This window comes from Micromys minutus (genome assembly GCF_963924665.1).
Source record: "Micromys minutus genome assembly, chromosome: X".
In the NCBI taxonomy this organism is placed as follows: domain Eukaryota; kingdom Metazoa; phylum Chordata; class Mammalia; order Rodentia; family Muridae; genus Micromys; species Micromys minutus.
Window position 1 is genome coordinate 26,161,638 of NC_137970.1, and position 19,370 is coordinate 26,181,007.

At 40.4% G+C, this 19,370-nt stretch overlaps 1 protein-coding gene across 1 annotated transcript; it reads right to left on the reverse strand.

Moving 5' to 3' along the window:
- Nucleotides 1-3,260: 3,260 nt before the first annotated feature.
- PIGA (phosphatidylinositol glycan anchor biosynthesis class A) lies at nt 3,261-15,790 on the reverse strand. The gene is made up of 6 exons (XM_080910457.1): nt 15,763-15,790; nt 12,369-13,148; nt 7,507-7,639; nt 6,563-6,695; nt 6,217-6,423; nt 3,261-3,674 (listed from the first exon to the last, which is right to left on the reverse strand). The coding sequence occupies exons 2-6, from the start codon at nt 13,084-13,086 to the stop codon at nt 3,408-3,410; spliced, it is 1,458 nt and encodes a 485-aa protein (XP_080766583.1). The 5' UTR covers nt 13,087-13,148; nt 15,763-15,790; the 3' UTR covers nt 3,261-3,407.
- Between the last annotated feature and the right edge of the window lie 3,580 nt (nt 15,791-19,370).

The following is a 19,370-nucleotide window of genomic DNA, read 5'->3' on the forward strand; positions in this document are numbered from 1 at the left end:
TGTGACTTCCAGCACAAGGCAGCTCAAGACCATCTGGAACTCCAGCTGCAGGGGATCCAATACTCTCTTCTGGCCTCTGTAGGCACCAGGAATGCACATGGTACACATATATACATGGAGCCAAAATATCCATACACATAAGATAATATGTTTTTAAAATAATCGCTATTTATAACTTACATTGGACTTGACCCAAACACACTAGATGAATGTATAGAAGAGTCAAGAAAAAAAATGAAGAAATTTTTAGCCTAATCTCATTTCAGTTTCCCTTCTAAAGCCTCATTTTGGGGTACAGTATGTTGAAAAAACAGGGTTGGAAAGATAAAGGGAACGTCTATGTTGGTACAGTAGCAAAATAATTCCTTTGTGTTCATGCAAAAAAGTGACAATATTCTGTGTCAATCATAGAAAATACTGTTCCTGCTGGCATTTCGTTTGCTTTTCATGTGGAGGTTTAGAAAGGATTAAGGCCAAATCTATGACTGGTCAAAAACAAACAAACACCAGACTTTTGACTTCAGGGTAATAATGAGCACAAGGCCTACCTTGCATATCTCCCAATGAAAGTTTGAATGTGACTGAAAGTGCTGAGGTGATTCTGGTGACAGGTACTAACATGGCACCTGTGACAGGTCCCTTAGCAAGGTTCTTTCTGAGTCATTCATTTCCCATTTGAAGCTTCAGTGAATATGGCAAATCCTTCTGGAGGATGTGCCCTATCATTATTTTATGTATGATAGTACATTATAACTGTCTTCAGACACTCCAGAAGAGGGCATCGGATCCCATTACAGATGGTTTTGAGCCACCATGTGGTTGCTAGGAACTGAACTGAAGACCTCAGGAAGTGCAGTGTTCTTAACCACAGAGCCACCTCTCCAGCACTCAAATCTCTCTTAAAACAGCTGGCAACATAAAACGTGTAATTACGTAGTTCACACACAATAGTGTGTGGATGCATTCATTTGCCTTCTGTAATGCCTGGCAGTGAGAAACAAGGGCTTTTAGAACCAGGAAACAAAGGTGCAATTGAACTTGCTGTCTCAAGAATACAAAAGAGCATATATTCTAGAAATAAAAGATGACAGAGTGGTACATCAGACAAAGGACACTTCCTCTTTTACTAATAGACCAAGCAACACATTAGATCCACGCAGAAAAGGGAGGAGGGGTTGTTCCCCAAGTAAGTAACATCCTATCCACAAAATAAGACAAAGCGAGACTAACATAAGACAATTAAAGCAGCATTCTCATCTTTATTATTGGACATGAGCATGTTTCAGCAGACTGGTTTCACGAGTGTGACTGTAACATCAAAAGCAATACAGTGTCTTCCCAACACATTCCTCATCCATGCTAATTTCATTTCCATGGAAATTTGAGTGGCACAGTGGATAAATGTTCTCACATACTGACCAGTGCAACACTGACAATTAAGGTATCCAGCAAGCTTGAAAATGATTTCTATCAGACAAATTTTATTTTTACTTGTACCAAAAAGAAAAACAATTTTAATTCATAAATTACACATTTACCCACAGGAGCAAATTAACTTTCAATTCTTCTTTCATCTTAAATAAAGAACAACTGAAGTATTTAATGATGATTTTGATAAAAGCTAGAAGCAAACATAAAAGAAATAATAGTGTCGAATAAATACAGCCAAGTGTTGCACATGCCTCAGTCTACCGTGGATATGGCACTGCTATCTGTATGCCTGTCTCAGTGCATAAAGATTCAAGTAAGACTGAACGGTTTGGACAAGGTCATTTTTCTCCAATAAAAGAAACCCTAACTTTTATATTTTAAAAATCACTCCCTATCATTTGTGTTTCCATAGAAACTAAACACAAATATATCTCTTTTTTTATCAGTGGCAACCAAGTAATAGGCATGTTAAGATACTCTTTAAAAAGTTTTGCAAATGTCATCGTTAAAAAATCCTGTACAGAATGACAATACTGACAGAATGGAACACCCACAAGCGCCTCACTGCTTTTATTTTTGTCCTTTCCCCCCAAAAAATCCATGCAAGAGTTCAAAGGATTAATAATACATATCACATATAATTTAGGATTATAAAACCCATGGCTCTGAATAATCGTAATTACGATTGAGAAATTCCACCTACAAAGAGCCTGCCAGCTCTGACAATTTTCAGAATTAATACACTATAAATAAACCATTCTGAAGAAAAGCCTTTCCACACTCTGGCAATACTTATCAGAGATCAGCTAGACCATAGTGACAGGAAGGGACTTCCATAGAGGACAGGAAGAGCAGCTGGTTTTGGAGATGGCACACCTCTTCTGTTCTGCTTAGAAACAATAAAGGCATTTATGGGGGACTAAACTGTGCACTACAAAAGCAGAAGGTTGGCCAGCACTAGTATCAACAGTGGTATCGGTCGGTCAATCCATAGAACTAAGAAGCAACATCTCTGCACAAAGACAAGAGCTCTTTATAAACACACAAACACAGATACTAATGCACCACATGCACACACACTCACACACAGAGAGGAAGAATGAGAGAGAGAGAATGAGTGAGAGAATGAATGAGAGAGACAGAAAATGAGTGAGAGAGAGGGGGGGGAGGGAAAGAGAGAGAGAGAGAGAGAGAGAGAGAGAGAGAGAGAGAGAGAGAGAGAGAGAGAGGAAGACAGGGGCACAAGGGCTCTTCCTAGGAGAATGCATACACATAAACCAGGTTCAGAGAGGTACTTGGAGCACGCCAGCGATGATTTCCCGTCATTCAGCATCTTGAGCATTCCGGCATGTTGGCCGTTTTACTATCTCACTAGTCCTTGGTCTGAGTAACCATCTAGTTCAACTTCCATATACAGCAGGTATTCAAACATGCTAGCAACCAAGATGGTCTTGCTAAAGAAATCAGATCACACGTATCTCTTGAGTGGACCTAGTGTTTAGGAACATGAATTCAATGTCCAATGAAGGATACATGATCTCCACTTAACACAGTTCACATAACTGTTGTACCTCCCTAAAGAAAGCTTGTAAACATCTGGTAAATATGAATTAATGGTATAACATTAAAAACTGGCCAAAAAGATCCAGAAACATTTGGCCTTTCAGCACCCAAGGCTCCCAAAATATGTTAAAACTTCTTTGCTAGAGGGATCTCAGTAATCTGAAAAATGTCCTACCTGAGTGGCTAAACCATTATCCCCTAAATTTTAAAGAAGTGCAAGGAGTTCTCACACTCAGGAATTGCATAAGTATTTATCCTTTTTTTTTTCAAAAACAAAAGTGAACAAACAATACAGAGGTAGCATAATTTACAAAACCAACTCTAGAACCCAAAAACAAAGGAGCAAAATTATTTTCAAATGCTAACAGGACTATTGCAAGTATCTAATAGGATCTGTTAATTCACGTTTGCTTCTACCTGCTTTTGGAAACCTTATCATTTTCATCTCTTTTCTTCTCACGAGGCCACTGATGAGTCCAGGCTCTCCTTGGCCCAGTAGCATCTATTGCAACATCAATGACAGAGTCTGGAGTTATCCATTGTAGGAAAATGAGAAAGAGATAGCTGAGCACAGCCAGCAAAGCAAAAATGTAGCCTGTCACTGGGCCACAATGAGAGATGAGCCTGTCCAATCTCTTGTGCATTGGCAACACGGTTTCCTTCGACACACGCTCATACACCTGGAAGACAGAAGGTGACAATGAGCACTCCAAGGCACCACATGCCTGTAACAAAGGGTGACGAGTGACCCACACTGACCATGAGCAAGTAGTAAACATGGGTAAGAGACAAATCATCCGTGTTTGTTGTTATTTAGAACAATGCTTACCATTGACTTAATTATGGGCTAAACAACAAGTGACCCATAGAACAGGTGACAGTCACCCAAATACTAGAAAACCAAAGCTCTCTAAGGCCTAAAGGCTTTTCGGCAGGCACACTGTTGAGTTGGGCCAATGCCTTTCTTGACTGGGTGAAAGCTCTCATAAATACCTATCAATTGGCACACACACAGACACTCACCACACTGGATTGCTTATGAATGGTGACACTACAGAGAAGCAGGAAGAAGACAGATGAGATGCTGAGTAGCAGAGCAGGGGAAGAAAGTCCAGTGTGCTATGAACAGGGAGTAGATGCCCAGCTTTGTGCAACCCCGCTGATCCACATCTTGGAAACATTACACATGCAAACTGCCTCCTTGCAAATCTGAGAAAGTCACAATGGTCAGTGCAAACTCTTCTGGGGGCCAGTGGCCTTCAAAAGGTGTGGTGTACATTAATTGAGTTCTTTAACCCCTGTGACACTTTTTAACTACAAACATTTTAATCTGAATGATGCTGACACTGAGGATGGTAGACTGTAACTGGGGGAAAAAAAAACCCTGCTTATAGCAGGAACTCTTAGTTTTTTTTATTCGACCTCAAACTCACTAAATAGCTGAGGATGGCCTTCAACTGCATTGTGTCACCGGCCTTCTCATTTTCCCATTTACTTTTCTAAGTAACCCAGTCAAATTAGAAGGGATGAAAAGGATCAAAATGCCCTTGGGTTAAAAGACAAAATAACCTGCTTGTCTATCTTTACTTGAGGTCAACTAATTTCTTACCTTAGGTAATAAATCATTTACCACTACGGGGGGAACATGACTACTAAAAATGAGATTTACTTTTTTTCTGTTTGTCTGGCCTTTTGAGACAGGGCAGCATAGAACTATCCTGGAACTCACTATACAGTCAGGCTGGCCTGGAACATCATCATGCCTAGTTAGATTTTTGCCTTCCTTCCTTTATTTTATCAAATGTCAATGAATTAGCAGAGATTATAAAACATATAACATGATTCACTATTATCTCAAAGCATAACCGCAGAAAAAAATAGTATTACAAAAATGCCAACTAGTTCCTTTAACACTGACTGATAAACTGCCACCACGATTCTTCCCCAACTTGCTTACTGACAGCTCAGTCTTTGGAAGTTGGTAAGATGACAAAGTCAAAACACAATTTACAGAGCTATGATTCTAGATCAGGGCGGAGTCCAAGATCACCAAAAAAACCTGTCTGGCCAAATATTCCTGCCAACCATAATCCAAACTGCATTTCTGTTCCACATGGGACAAGTCAGAATTTAAGGAGTGCTTGGTGAGGTTAAGGGACACAAGAATGAGAGTGTATAATCTGGAGAGGCTATCCATGTGATTCTGACAAGCTGCCCCACAGCCTAACTTCTAGGGGAAAAAAGGTAGCTATTTTCATAAGTTGGTATACATCTTCAGTCAAAATTATCTGTTTCTAATACCTCTTATGTTAACAAAACATATATCACATGTCCACTTTTAGAGATTGCACATATAAGAACTTTTATCTCAAAACCAAGAAACATTCTCTAGGCTGGAAACCCACTGTTCCACCATATTTAACACCAATAACATAAACCCAAGTCTAAACTATGACCCTTCGGTGCTCTGCTCTGCTGTCTTTCTGGTACAGGATTTCTACATACTGAGAAATCGAGTTATTTCCTTTGGTGTGGCATGTGGTAACATGAGGAAACAAAGGGGGCCTGATAGATGGAACAGAGTAGAATAAATGTTACCTGAGGCCAGGATCAAGAAGCATTTCCCACAAGCTTCCTCTATCAAGCCTGTATGTGTTCTTGGAAATTCCCCATAGCTGCTTTCTTACTGGTGACTGTTTGCTCTTACTTTCACAGTTTGAATTCTAATACAGTGTCAATCAACCTAAAGTTACGAAAATCCTTTCTGGCAGAATATCAGTCATCAGGAAAAGGGCTACTAGAATTTCAGGAAGCATTCTTAATAAAACATTCACAACTTAGGAAGGCACTGCAATCACCGACCATTTGCTAAGAGACCCCATGTGCTGCAGAATTAATTATAAATAGACCCAACACAACGACTTTACTGCTCTTTCTACTTCTAACTGTTGCAGCTTCTAGAAACCCCTGCAACTTCTTTAGAAAGAGTTTAATGAGACTAGAGTGTGATATTACTGTCTTCAGAATCCAGGGAGAATCATTTATGTAGAAAATTAGCCAAGCATATGCATTAAACCTGATGCATAAATAATTACTTTCATTTGGAAGGACTCATACACTTAAACCAAAACGCAAAGGGCAAGCTTGTCTCCAAGAGAAAGCAAATGTACAGGCAAAAGCATCAAGGAATTTGAACATTTTTTTTCCTGGCGTGCAATATACCTTTTCAGTTCTCTCTGCCACGTTCCGCCAAGTGTAAAAAGTCTTCACTACATTGTGGATATTTTCTGGAGCAGGCAAAGTCCCCGACTTCACTTGGAAAATGGCTTTTTCCAGACCTTCACACAAAGATTTTACTGAAGGCTCACATAAAATAATAAGACTTTCTGGAAGAACTTCGGGAATCCCACCAACCTTCGTGCTGACAACCTTAAAAAGACGGGAGAGAGAGCATGGGATCCACTTGAGTCATTTCTCAGGAAAAGCAAAAGACCAAGCAAAAAAAAGATACCAGTTTGGCATAGACAACAAGCACAGAAGCCCACAAAAGAAGCCCTTAGTGTCTTACCTGCAAACCACAGCTGGCGGCTTCCACGATTGCCATGCAGAATGCTTCAGTGAGGGAGGTGTTGAGAAAAATATGTCCTTGAACTAAGACATTTCTAACATCCTTGTGTTCTAAAGCTCCCAAAAGTTGCACCCTAATTTTTGCAATGAAGAGAGAAAGAAGGGGGTAAAAATAAAAAGTCGTGCCACAAAAGAAATTTAATTTTTAAACCAAGTCTGTTATTTGTATCGCTCTTACTGGAACGAAGATTGTCTACCTCAAAAGCTTAGATATGGCCAAACCCCAGTGGAACAGAAACAACTTTAGAAACCATGTTGTGTCACAGCTCACACGATACAATCTCAACTTCTCCAAAACTAGTTTGTGTTCAATACATATTACACTAATTTTTTGTTTTGTTGTTTTATAACAGGGTTTCTCTATGTAGTTCTAGCTGTCCTTGGACCCACAGAGATCCATCTGCCTCTGCTCCCTCTGTGTTGGGATTAAAGGCATGCACCACCATGCCCAGCTAATGGATATATTAATAACGTATTCGTTATTACATGTTAAAAGTGTTGTTCCTAAATGGGAAAATAACCCTTTAAAATCAGCACTTCACATATACAACACATTGTGTGTGAAAGAATTATGGGAGAAAGAGAGATGTGCGAACCTGTATGTGTACAGCAATTTACATGACTGGATCATGACACTTAAATCACAACGCAAGGTGACTTGGAAGCCTACAACCATTTCCAACCAAAGTCCTTCCTCCATCCCTGTGCCTTTCATCAGGCTTCCAAACAGCCCAAAGTCAATATTCAGCTAATGGACAACAGTTGTGTATTCTGTGAGCTTCCTTATTTGGTAAAACCTCACAGAAACATGCCCATATCTGTATGCCTCCCTAAGTCAGCGTATAGTCAGAAGCAAACTAACAATGACTTGGGAGCCACGAATACCTGTCATGTAGTTGGTATCTTTCCCGTACTTCTTCCAAAATGATTCTCTTTGGTCCCTCTCCTCCAATTAGGAAATTTAATTCTTGGTATTTCTGACAGAGTTCAGGGATTATACCACTAAGCAAATCAGTCCCTGGAATTATAAGATTGAATATTAGAAATATTGATACTTAACCTTAAAAAAAAAAACTCATCAGAGTCCCTGAGAATACACTTGTTTTAACTACCAACTATTACCAGCTACAAGCGGAAAATCATTTACTAACTGCTATCGGTTCTCAAGTACAACAGTCGAAGATACAGGTTCTGACATGCACTACTACTTCCACATAGTCAAGTCATGAACAATCCTATTGCAACTCTGCAGCCTTTAAGCCATTCGCTTGTTCATACAGCCTACTTGAAAAATGGTAGTTAATTAACACAGCTTCTCTAAAGCACACAGCTGATTAGAAATCTAGGTCTCACCCAAAGCTCTTTTTGTAGTTTTAAAACCACCCCACCCTCTCATTATGGCCTAGTAAATGCAGAGACATGTATACCTAAGGTCCAAGGTCTCCAGCTATAAAAACCAACAGGTCTATGATTTTACTTCCTGCAACAGGAAAGGGCTAAGCAACAGTCTACTACCTTCATTTTCTTCAGAAGACAGTTGATACAGAGAATTTCACAATGAACACCAGTAAATGAAGGTGCCAGGGCCTTAGGCAGGCAGGCTGGCTATCTATCTGGCTGGCTAACTATCTAACTATCTGTCTATCTATCTATCTGTCTGTCTATCTATCTGTTTGTCTCTCTGTCTGTCTGTCTATCTATCTATCTATCTCTTGCTTTTGTTTTTTAAAAGAAAATGGTTTTCATACAACACTAAAGTATAATCTCAGGGGACATACAGTACTAGACTAAGTCAAACCCTGGTGGTTTAAAGAATAGCTATTCAAAGCCACAGCAGTGCCGACACTATTGGGGAATTTAGTTCATCAACAATTACAAACCATAAACTCAAAGTAAACATGAACTAATCTACTGAGCTGGTTTTACTCCATTAAAAAAAAACACACACATGTACATTTGCATATGGACACAAACTACATTTTTCCCATGAATTTGCCTCACCATAGGCAAACCAATTATAGGTCATGGTGGGCGAATAAAGGTTCATGGATTTTCCTTCCTTTTTTGTAGATCTCACACTCACAACTTTCATTTTGCGTGGAACGTGTAGACAATGAAAAATCCCTAGAGCTTTGCATTCAGTGCTCTTTATCCACCTACAAGGAACAATTGGATACTGGATATGGTTTTAGGTCACTGCCCAGCCACACTACCCAGCAAACGCTTGGGCACTTCACCACTCCTGAGCCTCAGTTTATACTCTCAGGATGGCCATCCCGATTCTTTGAAGTGTCCACTAGGGATCCAAAGAAGAACATTTCGTAAATTCTACCTACAATCCAGATAAAAGAAATTCCTTTATTCTTTACTTTGAGATATTGAACACACAGACAAAAACATATATAAATATAAAAAGTCATAGACCCATTCTGTGTATGACTTCTTTTGGAACATTTTCCACTCTAAGCTTCTGACAAGATAAACCATAACAAAATCATTTCTTCCAATGATTCTTTCCTTAATAAGAAACTTAGCTTTGGCTATTGTGTGCTTCTAAAGAGGACTATGTCTCTGGAAGCTGCTCAGAATTTTGTCACTTTGTGTACTCACTAATGGATTTTCAAAATGATTATCACACTAAAAATATATTCAGACATAGGTTTTCTGAATGCCAAAGGCTTGCCACTGGATGGATAACCAGGAAATAGCTTAATGCCACTTGATACTCAGCTCCCTACATTTTCCCCATTTAAAGGAAAATATCAAGTGTCCACTCTTCATACAAAAAATGAAGCAATCATCATAGCTACATTTACTGAACTCTTAGTTCATTTACAATCTCCTACAAATGCACTAGGTCATTTAATCCTGACAAAAACCTAGGAAACGAAGCCAGTCAGTACCATCAATGCATTACACATTCTAGTAAAACAGCAGGTTTTCTCTCCTCACTATAAAACACAAAACCAACAAGCTCACTGAGCTAAGATTCTAAAAAAGACTAACACAAAACGCAACACACAAAAGAAACTGTCAATCACATTCACCAGACAAAACCACCTCTGACTCAAATTGACTTTAACACACAGCATTCACCGTGTTCTAAAGAATGTTCAGATCTGTTCTGGGATATCAATGGCTAGACTTAGGGTAGGGACAAGGGGAGACCTTAACTGAAGAGCTGAACTCTTGTTTGTGATCTGTTACTTACTGTGTAACCTTGGGCGCGTTACTTACCCTCTCTGAGACTGTTTCTTTGTCTGTTACATGCAGGTAACATCTACCCTACAGTTGTTGGGACAAGTGAGGTACTGTACCATGCACAGGCTTTAGCAACTGCAGAATACAAATGTTAAGTTGTCATTACTACTACAGCAAGTTATCTGGGGGTGCCTGCACCCACAGAGAACAGTGGGAAAGCCACGGCTACATGGAAGGAAGAAGGCTCAGAAGCCACCCCTTTCTCTATGAAAGCTGGGCAAGGAGAACACAGCTTTATCCTCTTAATCTATGTCACTGGGCCTTGCAAATCTGGTCCATTGAACATCTCCCAAGGGAATTACCCTATTAAGAAGGAATATACCATGAATATAACTAGTCACATCTGGGCCATAGATGTGGCCATACCTCCTTGTGTTATATTTGGCAGGGTACCTAGCCTACGGAGAAGGTTCAGTAGATACCTGTTGAGTTACTGAACTGAAAACAGGAAAGGGCCAGGCAGTGGTGGCACACACCTTTAATCCCAGCACCCGGGAGACAGATGGAGCTTTTTAAGTTCGAGGCCAATCTGGTCTATAAAGTGAGTTCCAAGACAGCCAGGGCTATAGAGGGAAGCCCTGCCTAGAAAAAGGAAGACAGGGAAGAAAGCAAGAAAGGAAGGAAGGAAGGAAGGAAGGAAGGAAGGAAGGAAGCAAGGCAGGCAGGCAAAAGAAGAAAAGAGGAAAGGCCATAACTTTGATGCTAGCTCTGACAGTCAAAACACATGAGAGCATGCTTAACCTTTGTATGAGTAAATGTGCCAATCTCTAATCACACACACCATCATTCTTTCTCATTTACCTCGCAAAGGTAAGCTATTTAATTAAAAGAATAAGTTGGGCAAAACTTTAAAGTTATAATAAACATATCACCATTATCCCAGCAGGGGTTTAGAATACAAAATTCCATTCCTATCCTGACTAAACACGAAGACATGATTTCCTTCACCCCAGAAAATGTAACTGAATCCAAGTTTTCTAACCAGCTTCTACTTACTTACAACTGTCACCTATACTAGCCACTGCCACGTCCTGAATATACTGCCACGTGGCACAGCACAGCCTGTTGGCATGTCTGCACAAATTTACCGGATGCCCATCTTTCTTATGACTGTATTTTATAATTAAATAGTGCATACGGTGACAAGTTTCTGTGAAAGCTGAATAGCTTGAAAAGCCCATAAGTGAATATCAGGGGGGAAAAATTCTGTCAAATGAGATGTGATCAAAACTGGAGCAAAACTGAAAGCAAATTAAAAACCCAGCACATTGTTTCCAACACTTTAGCCCCACTCCCACCCCTTTAAAGGAAACCCAGAGTGGCAACGGTATGCTCTGTGAAGGCAACCATGCAACAGGACATAGGCAGTCAGTGAGCCAAGCCTGAGTCCTATAGCTCTAAACCAAGCTCCCTACAATTCAGCATGTGCTCACATGTTTAAGTCTAATAGTTAAGGGGAGTATGTAGTGTAGAATTTCTTACTGACCCCCCCCCCAGCAACTTCAAATGATATTTCTGATTATTGGGCAGCTTTTCAACTAGCATCTGGGAGACCATTTCTATGTTAATAAGCAGGTTGTTACAAATGTGTAATGACATAAATGCTACAGTGGGGACCATTAGGGACACAGAAACTTAAAAGCCAGCAAGGAGAACAAAACACTCCCGAGGAACAAAGGCGGACTAGGATAGAATGTGACCTAGGCAAAGATCTTTCTAAGAGCTGTCTCTGAATCTTCATAAACCTCCGGTCCTGACCTAAACAAATAAAATACTGACACAGAGCTATTGAGTAACCTATCCTAGATCGGCAATGAGCCAGGTTTTGACTCTGGGCCACCTACTCCTTTCTTCTGTCACTTGACTGCTGATATTAATGCCTTGCATATGAGCAGATAAGCAGCAAGCCACAGGATAGCCATGGGCCCAAAAGGCCCACTGATCCTGAACATCGTGTACAGGGGCACGAAAATCAAAGAAGTCACCCACAAAAGTAGTCATTAGAGCCCTGTCAGAATGAAATTGTCACAGATGTGCTAGGTGAGCTTTGCAAACACCTGCAATAAGAAGCCATTACTTCCGTGATTCAAAAAAAAAAAAAAAAAAAAAAAAAAAAGAAGAAGAAGAAGAAGAAGAAAAGACCACACAGCACATTCTTACCTGCACAGGGATCTCTTAATTTTTACAAAGATCTGATTGGAGGACCTCAAGTCAATGCCTTTTTTTTTTTTTTTTTTGGTTCAGTAATCATTACAACATCAAAGGTTGGGGGGGGGCAGCATTAACAGCCAATCTTATCCATTTCTCTTCATAGATGTATAAACTGATTATCTGACCTTCCCTTGCTAGAGTTATCAGTCATTATAAAGCCACCGCACAGAATGAAAGGACAAGCAATCATCACATACAAGTATTGAACAGTTTCCAACAAGAAATTAAAAAAAAAAAAAAAGCTGTCAATGCAAAGAGAGCCGCTATGTCATTACCTTTTCTGTAAACAAGTCTGCTGACAACAACAACAGTTATTACACTATCATGCCTCCTAAATGGTTCTGGAGTGAAGTCAGTAGGATCTACAGCGTTAGGAATGACGGACACTATTTCAGGATTCAGTGCTGCTCTGAGTACAGTGTTCTCCTTACTAGTGTAAGAGACACAAATGATGTGGTTTGTGTCACAAAGAGACACAGTTAGAAGCTTGTTTGTAAGCACCGAGCTGACATCAGCAAATCCAAAAAGGGAATGATCTGTGAAGACTGTCTGAAGCCCCATTGTCTTGGCGTGGAAGAGAGCATCATGGGCCATGGTAGAGAAAGAACTGTGGGAATGGATTATCGTAATTCTCTCCCGAACAAATATGTACCTGAGCAATGGCAGACTGTGAAAGAGAGTCGTGGCTGTAGATTGGTTGTACATGACTCTCAGAGGCAAATAGTAAACTTTGAGGCCATTGGTGAGGTAACGGATGCCCTTTCGGTTTCCATAAGCATGGGTGACAGTTATGACCTTGTGCCCCCTCTCAATGAGGCACTGAGAGAGCTGGTAAATGTGGCTTTCCACACCTCCCATGTTTGGGTAGAAAAAGTCAGACACCATGCATATATTATGGGTGCAGGTTTTATCAGTGGACAGACTTCCAGAGGTACCCGGGGAAGGCGGCACTGAAGGAGGCTGGCCTTGCCCACCTCCTCTTCTATTGGCCATGCTGAGATGGTTCAGGCATTAGGTCTCAGAGCAAGCCAGGTAAGAAATGTCTCTTCTGTCACCTGAAAGAGAAAAGCAGGACATCAGCTCAAAACCTAATCTCATTTCATATCTCAAAACCTGTTAGAAATAGTTTTAACGTTAAGGCATATTTTTAAAGCTTTTCCCTTAGGAATAAAAGCAAAGCACACTATAAACATTCACTTGATATTTACTTGCTTAGCACGGTGATGCCATAGGACAAAAAAATGACATTCTGCAGTGTGTTAATTATCCTGGGAAACCGGTATATTTTAAGCATTATGTCATAGTACATAATGGTTTGCTACAAAACCCAATTCTTTCTAATAAGTAAACATATATCCACATATTTCCCTGCTTCTCTTATCACTTTTATCAGTTTATTAAGCTTTATCACCTATTAAATCAATATATATCCAACACTGCACAGACTAAGAGTTTTCTATATGTGACTGTAGTCTAGTTGACAGACCTAAACGAGGTATTAATTATGTAGTATAAATGCAAAGTCTAAAGCTTAAAGAAGTTAGAGAGTACACAATGTGCCATGTTATTAGTGATTCTCTCTTCCTACACATTTCTTAAGTCAAGTTTTAGCTTATAGCTCACAGTGACCTTGAATTCAACATTTCCAGCCTCCCTGGGATTATAGGTCTGCACCACCACACCTAGGAATCTTCCTTGCATTTGGACCATGTAAGCCACAAGACATGGTAAAAGGGACATGCAAATCTTTGACATCAGCCTAAGAAAGGTTTAACAGCTTTGACTTCTGGAGTTATCACATAAGTCATGCAGCTGCTACCCAATTTCTAGCCAGACCACTAGCTAAATGTAGCTTTTCACAGCAACCCCTGAAAAGATGCATAAAAGTACTACTAGCTAAGTCTAGCAGATTCCAGAGTCATGAAAAATAGCAAAAAAAAAAAAAAAAGCTGTTGTTTTATAGCACAGCCCTTCGTTCTGGGTTGTGTGGCAGAAAAGGCTGCTAAAGCAGGCTGGGATGTGAAATCGAATTATACTGGCACACTGTCTATTTTTATGAACAATTTTTTTACAGGAACCTGGCTTGCCCATTCACTTGTGTGAATGGCTGCGTCTGTGCCACAGTGGCAGAGTGGCTTTGAAAGAGATCATATGACCCACAGAGTCTAAAATATTTACCATCTGGTTCTTTGCCCAAAACGTGCTGATTATAGCTAGTGATCCAGTGCATCCCATAAGGTTCTGCTGGTATTAGCTTTGTGATTTCCATTCAAATGTACCCGGAACTAGAACTTTCTTTTTACAAACACCCTCTTCAAGTTTGTAAATAAGTTTCTCCTTCCTTATTCAGGGACAGTTATACTCAAACTGCACCCTTCTCTTTCCGGAACCCTTCTATAACTTATGTAGGAAATGTTTGCTTTAGGAGTTCCCTAAAACTATGCTGATACAAAGTGCTCATTCAATATTCCGTTCTATAGCTGCTTTGACATTTAATGCCACAGCTTTGGAGATCTGGCAAAAAAAAAAAAAAAAAAAAATCTGCCTTAGTTGACATCTACTAAGGCTACAAAGAACTCAATGGAGAATGACTATCCTAAACACTTTGAGTTTCAGATCTTACCCAAACTATATGTGTCAATTTTCTCCAACAAATTCATCTACATTTAAAATGGTCTCAGAAATACAGAGTGAGGAGGCAGGAAAGGAGCACGTGCTTCGGAGGCAGAGAATTGTGGAGTCCAGGGCAACATGGGGGCACCCTGACACAGAAACTGGGGAATAAAAGCAGAGAGAAGATCGAATTTACAACCATTAAGGAATCACAGAATGAAAGCAAGAAAATATCAAGTTTGCAAAAGGGGAAAGCAAAGCCTCAAGTGCCTAATGCTGTTCTACTGTGATGTGTCATCTAAACCTAGACCTTTAGCCCTATTTAGTTTTAAGAAGAGGGTGATAAGGAGAACAGAAATAAAAAAAAAACAAATGAAAGTATGTGAAAATTCATCGCTGACCTCCAATGTCCTGAGTCTGCCTGCCATCAGGTTAAAATATCTAAAATCTTTATTGGGTAAAAGCTCAACATATTGCATACTCACTGAATCTTGGTTTCTATAAGAGGGGCTGTAAAATCTGGTGAATTCTCTCTCGAGCGATACATTCTAAGCAGTCTGTACAACGTCCCTACCCAAGCCACTTAAATGATAAAGTCAAGAAGTCCTCAAAATTCTCAATCATGGCCAGTGAACTCCCTAATTAGTAGAAGCTCCCGAGGATCCTTAGAGGGGGCTCGGACGGGGCTGAGGAATCAAGAGAACTATACTTTAATCCAGTCCCAAGGCAGTGCACTGGCATGACTCTCCAAGAGGCAGCCCGGATCCATCAGCCACCACCCAGGATGAAGCAAGATCTGGCCATACCCAAAGGGAGTTGGAAAAACGTCCCAAGATTCCAGTCACTCGCTCTACTAAACTCAGCCTAGGAACCAGCTCCAACCCTCAAGGCACCCTCAGCCACATTTAATTGTGGAGACCCTCCGACCCAACTTCTGGGCCTCAAGTAGGGTAGTCTTCACCTCCTCCACAGTCCTTCATGTTCCTATGAGAACGGCACAACCCCGTCCAGAAGGGACCGAGAATGCTGGAAAGGACAGCCGAGACGCGTACTTACCCTGGAGTCCCATGGCCGCCACTGTCCGGACCTCCCGCGGCTGTAAGCAGCATCCCGCCCCGCTGCTCCAAAGCACCAATCAGAAACGTCCGCGACCCGAGCGCCGCGCCCCCATGATAGCCAATCGCATAGAGGTTCTGAATTCACGTGAAAGAGAGACGCCCAGTCATCCCCTACACTCTAGCGCGGGATTGTAGCGTCAGCTAGCGCGGGAGCACGTCTCCTAAGAGCTGCGGAAGGTCCCGGGCGTAAGTACCCCGGTTGCCTAGTTACGGCGTCTCTTTTCAGGAAGCGCGCTCTCTCCCCGCCTTCTTCCGGTTAGAGAGATGGGCGGGGGAGGGCGGGATTAGGGGCGGGGAAATAAGGGTCAGGGCGTTTTCTAGTCAGTACGGTACCACAGCCGAACCAACCACGTTGCTTCTTCTTATTCTGGCAGGATTGCTAAATGCAATGAATAAAAGTACGCAAATAAAGAAAAATTACAACAAGTCAAAACTAGACTGTGAACTTTGAATCTTAGATCTACATATCTGTGCATGTCCCAAGCACTGAGGACTTGCCTTTTAAAAGTTCAGATTTTGTTTTGTCTTACAACTCTACAAACCAGGCATTTGCGTTGGGGTGGGGTGGGGGAGAATCTTGGGTATAACCTGAAACGCTCCCGCTGAAGCTGTTGCAGTTCTCGGGCAAAACTGTCTTGAGGTCTGTAGCCAGATTGTGCTTGGCCAAGAAAACAGGATCTATGTGATTGTTCTAATAGTCACCTACACTTTACAGTTGGTACTTACAGTTTCCCGAGCATGGCCATTCCTACTCTTTCTAGAATAAATTCTTTTCTGAAAAAAACAGCACCATCACCATGACTGGCATCCATTTGAAGCTTGTGCTAAAGTTAAGGGTATTTTCTAAAACTTAAAAGAAAGTTGTAGTAGAGTTAAGAGAGAAATCTGGGAATGTTTCGAATTGTAGTATTCTACCTAAATGGCCTCAAAGCATGCCTTTAGAGCAAAGCCTGGCAACCTGTGCATCACTACCCCTTTGAGGTATTCTGTATATGAGCCGTTTACATTATGATTCATAACCATAGCAAAATTACAGTTATGAAGTAGCAATGAAAATAAGTTTATGGTTGGGAGTCATCACACCATGAGGAACTGTATTAAAGAGCCACGGCATTAGGAAGGTTAAGAACTTTAGCGAACCTTCTTGCAAGCTACTAAAATTTGACTAAAATATTGATGTATGTTATGATGATAAAGTGTAAAGGCAACCAATACCAGTTGTACAATCAAATGGCCTATAGAGGAAAAAAATGTCAAATAAATGTAGGCATTATCTTCCCTTGACATCTAGTTCTTTGCAAATTCATACGTAAATAAACTTCCTTGGATAATTTTAGAGTGGGAGGCAACACACGTGAAGTGAAAGCTTGCTATCGATATGCAAAGTACACAAAGAGAAAATTTGGCATGAGTACTATGTCCAAAGCAAGATGAAATTGAAGTATATGAAACTGTCTTTGAGAAAAGGAGTTGCTAAGTGCCATAAGAGAAATATGTGAGGGGAGTTTCAGTGGAAAGAGTATTTCTATCTACAAGCATTTATGAAACAAGCAGTAGGGGCTGTCCATACAAGTTGAGAGCAAAATCCTTTCAAGAAAAACAGTGAATAAAGATACAGAGGCAGATGCTGACTATTGAGTAGATATTTTGTGTAATTATACAAGAAATAGATAGGGAAGAGATATAGCCGGAATACTGACATTGTGAGTGAGAACTGATCAAATGCTTAAGAAAAAATGCTAAAGAAAATACACTTGATGCTGACCCAGATTTCCAGCAATGATGACATTTTTCAATCATTATTTTCTGACACTCTTCCTTGTTCTGCTTTAAATTAAAAAATCAGATATAATATAAATGAAAAGGAACGTTTTTCTGTGTGTATGTATTTTTTAAGAACCAGTGAGATACAAATTCAAAATTACAAGCCGTTAATCAAGACTAAAAGCTACCTAGACCCTGGACATTGTAGATGGAAGTAAAACATGGAGCAGAGATTAGCTCCTGTAGAATAATAAAGAGTGGCAGGGTCCATGTGTGGCTAGGAACAGGAACTAGCCTTGTGAGAAATTTTTACATTGGTGGCTTTCAGTAAAGGACCCATGAGTTGATAACCTGTATTTGATCCCTCTCACACTGAATCTAGGATTTGACCATGTGGCTTGCTTCACCTATGATACCCTCAGCAAATGAGATGCAGCAAATGCTTCATGAATGTTATGCACTGGGCCATGCCCCATTGGAACCTTTCCTCTTAAAGTTTATGGCTATGTATGTGAAGAAGCCTCGACAAGATGTTAAATGAGAACAGCCACATGGAGAAAGACTTTGAAGAATGAGACTCATGTTGGTCATTCCAGCTTACCTTGAGTTCTACTTTGATGGAATGATGTCCTGTGCTGTGTGGAACAATATAACCTAGCCAATTTTGATCCACCAACAGAATCAGGAATCTTCTTCTTCTTCTTCTTCTTCTTCTTCTTCTTCTTCTTCTTCTTCTTCTTCTTCTTCTTCTTCTTCTTCTTCTTCTTCTTCTTCTCCCCCCCCTCCTCCTCCTCCTCCTTCTCCTCCTCCTCTTCCACCTCTACCTCCTCCACCTTCTTTATAATCATCATCTTGAGAAATTCATTGTTGACTGAAGATACAAAGTTTTAGGGAAGTTTGTTACACAGTACTCAGCGAAAGATAACTTGCCTGACTCTCATCTCCCTCCACTTGATAATGCTTATCGAAAAACTTTGTTGCAACAGTTGATGCCTGTCTAGAGAAAGATCCTTCCTAACAGAATTAAGCTACTCACAAAGTGATCTTCAGTATGCCATAGGCACTGCTTGTGTGGTCTATATCTCACAGACATACTCTCACGGAGGTGAGAGAAGCAAGTGATAGCTCTCAGGGAAATTCCAAAACGTTAGAATAAATGTAATACCAAGAAAGACAACACAGAAATGTAGCAAGGGAAATTGAATTCACTCCAAGTGCAATTGAAATAATAGATAAATATGGAAAGACTCAGGAGAAAAGTTTTTGAGAAAAATGTTCTAAAACGAACATCAACTGGTAATAAATAAACCAATTAGAAAATATGAGCAAGTTATTAACCATTTTTTAAACATGGAGCTGTAGAGGAATAGAATTCAGCAATTCTGTGCCTAGTATGTCCAAGGCTTTGAGCTTAGAACCACAAGCAAAACAAAGAAGCACCATACTTGATGATTCTGGGTAAGTTAAAGCTGAATACCATTTTACAAAAGTGAGCCAAAGCAATCTTTCCCTTAAGTTGCTGTTGTCATTTTCTCACGGCAGTGAGAAACATAAAATATAACAAATACAGAAATCTAGTACTTGGAAATAGAAACATTACTGTGGGAAAACTGACCAAAAGTGATTCTTGCACCTTTGAAAAGCTGTAGAATATTGTAAGTGGAGCGTAATGGGCCATTCTGGTGGTAGCTGGGAAGGTCAGAGTCCTGAGGCCCTGGAGGGCTGGCTTGAAAGGTTTCAGAAGGAAAAATCTTATCAAGAACTAACCTAGAGGGAGTTCTA